Source organism: Colobus angolensis, unplaced genomic scaffold (assembly GCF_000951035.1).
Source record: "Colobus angolensis palliatus isolate OR3802 unplaced genomic scaffold, Cang.pa_1.0 Scaffold773, whole genome shotgun sequence".
NCBI lineage: Eukaryota > Metazoa > Chordata > Mammalia > Primates > Cercopithecidae > Colobus > Colobus angolensis.
In genome coordinates this window covers 56,948-61,180 of record NW_012121521.1, presented here as the reverse complement: position 1 = coordinate 61,180, position 4,233 = coordinate 56,948, and the positions used below count along the sequence as shown (strand labels likewise).

Below are 4,233 nucleotides of genomic sequence, written 5' to 3'. Positions count from 1 at the left end.
GAGGGAGCGGGTCCTCACCTCTCCCACAGGCGCCTTCATGGCCAGAGCCTCCTCTCTGCATGGGGAGTTCATGGCCCTTCCCCTGAACACGGTGACACGGATCTCGCCAAAGGTGGAGATGACACCATTCCTCCCCCCACCATCTTTTGCTATAGAGCAACTGGAGTACGTTCCACCCACACACAGGACAGGGAGCTGACAACCAAGCAGTGGAGGATCAATACTCCGGCTTTCTCTACTTGTAATAAGTTCTCTCCATTGGCATAATCTTGTTCATAGTCTCAAAATTATTTAAACTGCTACTATATCTCTAGTGGCATATTTATCTATCATAATGTTATTTTATTCGTAATTACCATTTCCTGTTTTATTTCTCCATCCAAAAACAAACAGCTGCTTTTGGTTGGCTGGGCCCTCAGCAGTGGCAGGTGCCAGGTCAGCCTTGGTGAGTGGAGACTCAGTTGCTGTGCCCATGCAGTGTCCATCGCAGCCACCACGGCCACTTTGTGCAGGGACTCCATGAGCAAGCCCTGTGCGCTTCTTTTGCTTTACAGGAAACTTGACTCAGGCTGGTGTCCAGTGAAGAAATCCCAGGTGCATGGAAAGGAGAGGAGGGTCTGTGAGCGATCCGCAAAAGGAAGTGCATGAACCACCAGGTGGCGCTGCTGCGCTGCCCCTGCTCCCAGAAGGTAAATGCTCAGGACGAGTTTTGAGGTGGAGAGAGGGATGTCATTGCTTATCCTCCAGGTTCAAAGTAAAAACCTTCCAGTCAGTCTTGGCCGCGCGTTCTTGTGTAGCGAGCGGTCTCCGAGGTGCTCACCGCTGCTGTCATGGTTCGTTAGCTAAACTACATCGTCGCTGTGTCCCAGAACACGGGCATTGGCAAGAACGGGGACCTGCCCTGGTCGCCACTCAGGAATGAATTCAGGTATTTCCAGAGAATGACACAGACTCTTCAGTAGAAGGTAAACAGAATCTGGTGTTATGTGTAGGAACATCTGGTTCTCCATTCCTGAGAAGAATCGATCTTTAAAAGATAGAATTAATTTAGTTCTCAGCAGAGAACTCAAGGAACCTCCACAAGGAGCTCATTTTCTTGCCAGAAGTCTGGATGATATCTTAAAACTTACTGAACAACCAGAATTAGCAAATAAAGTAGAGATGATTTGGACAGTTGGTGGCAGTTCTGTTTATAAGAAGCCATGAATCACCCAGGCGATCTTAATCTATTTGTGACAAGGATCATGTGGAACTTTGAAAGTGACACGTTTTTTCCAGAAATTGATTTGGAAAAATACAAACTTCTGCCAGAATACCCAGGTGTTCTCTCTGATGTCCAGGAGGAGAAATACATTAAGTTCAAATTTGAAGTATATGAGAAGAATGATTAATATGAAGGTGTTTTCTGGTTTAAGTTGTTTCCCCTCCCTCTGGAAAAAAAATATATATATTTTTACATGAGAAGAAAAAGACTTTTGTTAACTTTGGCTCTATGAAAAATTATTTCTATGCAATGTGTTTTTATTCCACAGTAGTCTTGAATATATCAGATACCATTTATGAAACATTCTTGCTATAACTAACTGCCTCTCCAAGACCGCAACTGAAACCCCACACCTGCTACAGTGAGCTGCCATTCCACACCCATCGCATATGGGACTCTGGCCAGTCCTTGACATTGTCGGGCTTTTCAAATGTTGGTAGTATTTATTAAAGATGAAGATGCACGTACCCTCCAGCTGAGCAGTTTCACTAGTGGGAAATACTGAAATCTTCCTACCTAGAGGTTTGTAGACAGATGTTGCAGCCTTGTTTGTAAGAGTGAAAAATTGAAAGCAACCTAGAAGTCCAGTGATGCGAAAATGAATATATATCTGTCTTAGACTGGGGAATCCAAAGCAGATTTCAACACTGAAATTTCAATGAAAACAGTTTATTTGCTAGGTCTTACCAGAAATCATCAATTGAGGTATGGAGAAATGGAACTGAGAAGGTAAGAAAAGCAGTTTAAAGTCAGTGAGCAGGTTATCATCAGTATCAAGCTCCATACTGCTGAGATACAGGGAAACGGAGGGGAGAAAGCTGGAGTATTGATCCTCCACTCCTTGGTTGTCAGCTCCCTGTCCTGTGTGTGGGTGGAAGGTACTCCAGCTGCCCTATAGCAAGTCCCAGGCATTTGCAGTGAGAAGCTGCTGGCATGCATGGGAACCATGAATGGCAAACACTTAAAGCAATTCCATGTTTAAGTATATAATCTCTTCATATCTTTTTTTCCGACAGAGTTTCTTTCTTGTTACCCAGATGGAGTGCAATGGCGCGACCTCAGCTCACTGCAACCTCTGACTTCCCGGGTTCAAGCGATTCTCCTGCCTCATACTCCCAAGTAGCTGGGACTACAGGTGTGCACCACGACTCCCGGCTAATTTTGTGTTTTTGGTGCAGATGAGGTTTCACCATGTTAGTCACGCTGGTCTCAAACTCCTGACCTCAAGTGATACGCCCGCCTCGGCCTCCCAAAGTGCTGGGATTACAGGCGTGAGCCACCACACCTGGCAGATCTTTATTCTTTCTATGTAGTAAAAGGTATAAAGCCACACATGGTTTATTTGAAATATTTTATGATTTAAAAAAATACAGAAGCAGGAAAACTAATTCTAAATTCAAGTGAGGGATCGTGGTAGTTTGAACCAGAAGTTTGCATGTAGTAAGAAACTGTGATTTAAGATATATTTTAAGGTTGGAAGTAGCAGGATATTCTGATGGAGTTTGACTTTGGTTTGGGGCCCACTGAGTTTGAGATGCCTTTGAGAAATGAAGGAAGAGGAGAGAGAATACAAGAAAAACTGGCCGGGCACAGTGGCTCATGCCTGTAACACAGTGGCTCAGCATTTTGGGAGGCAAAGACAGGCAGATCCCTTGAGACCAGCTTGGGCAACATGGTGAGGTCCCATCTCTACAAAAAATACAAAAATTGACTGGGCACTGTGGCGCCCACCTGTAGTCCCATCTGCTCAGGGGACTGAGGTGGATGAATTGAGCCCGCGCGGTCACGGCTGCAGGGAGTTGTGATTGTGCCACTGCACTCCAGCCTGGGTGACAGAAGAGACCCTGCCCCGAAAAAGAAGCTGAAAACAATGGAAGCATGCCTTCAGAATTCTAGAAAGAAAGTGATTTTAAACGAATGAATCTATATTCAGCCAAATAATCAAGGGAGAAGGTAAAATAATACATTTTTAGACAAGCAAACACTCAGGGGTTACCTCCATGGACCCTTTCTTGGGAAGCTATTGGAGAAAATACTCCAGCAAAATGAAGAAGGAGACAAACCAGAGAATGACCTGGATCCAGCAAATAGGATCCAACACAGGAAATATTCCAGCTATGGAGCTGGCTTAAAAAAAAAAAAACAGTAAAAATATTAATAGGTTAGCTAGGTGGAATGGCTCATGTCTGCAGTCCCAGCTACTCAGGAGCCTAAAAGTAAGAGGTTCGCTTGAGTCCAAGAGTTCCAGACCAGCCTGGCCACCATAGTGAGATTCCCTTCTCTTAAAAATAATAATAGGTTATTGCAAGATTTGGGGCATTTGGAAAGAAGTTCATTGAAGATAAAGCAAAAGTGAAAAAAACAAGGGGGAAGGGTGTTAGGCAATCATTAATTCTAGGGCAGAAGGAAGTACACGATAGGAAGTAAGAGCACAATAATCTGTTTTTCTCAACAATGAGCAATATATACATAGTCATAATGATGTGGTGACTGCTTAGCTCCTAACTATGGTAACTACTTTGGGACAATATAGGAGGAAAAGTAAAGATAGTGATGGTGTAAGAGCTAAATCCTCATCTGTCATTCAAGAAACCACTATAAAATGTATAAAATAATCAAGAAATGACTAAGTAATTATGTGAGGAGAAAGAAGACATTGCTAAAAGAGTTAAAAGTCATTGCTTTGAAAGATTAGGAGGGACGGGGCAGGGAACGGTTAGGATGCATTATAAACAGAAGAGGCTTTTAAAAATTACGTGTATTAATATATGCACCCACTTGAAAAACTGAAAAAATAATAATTTGGAAAAACCCATGAAAGCAACTACCAGAAGGAAAAACTGAGAATGAAAAGTGCTTGTCTCTGGAAAGAACAACTGGCAGGACTGTTGCTTTCATTGTAAGACTTTTAGAACCATTTGATTTTACTTAACCATTTTCATCTATTTCTTTAATAAAACAACTCTATC

At 42.9% G+C, this 4,233-nt stretch overlaps 1 protein-coding gene and 1 pseudogene across 1 annotated transcript in view; both read left to right on the top strand.

Moving 5' to 3' along the window:
- Positions 1 to 4,233, top strand: part of LOC105502148 (patr class I histocompatibility antigen, A-2 alpha chain-like) — a 29,621-nt gene that overhangs the window by 15,600 nt on the left and 9,788 nt on the right. The window contains exon 3 of the mRNA XM_011928523.1: positions 843 to 928. Coding sequence (XP_011783913.1) covers positions 843 to 928 — 86 coding nt within the window. The remainder of the gene's footprint in view (positions 1 to 842; positions 929 to 4,233) is intronic.
- LOC105502147 lies at positions 831 to 1,391 on the top strand (annotated as a pseudogene).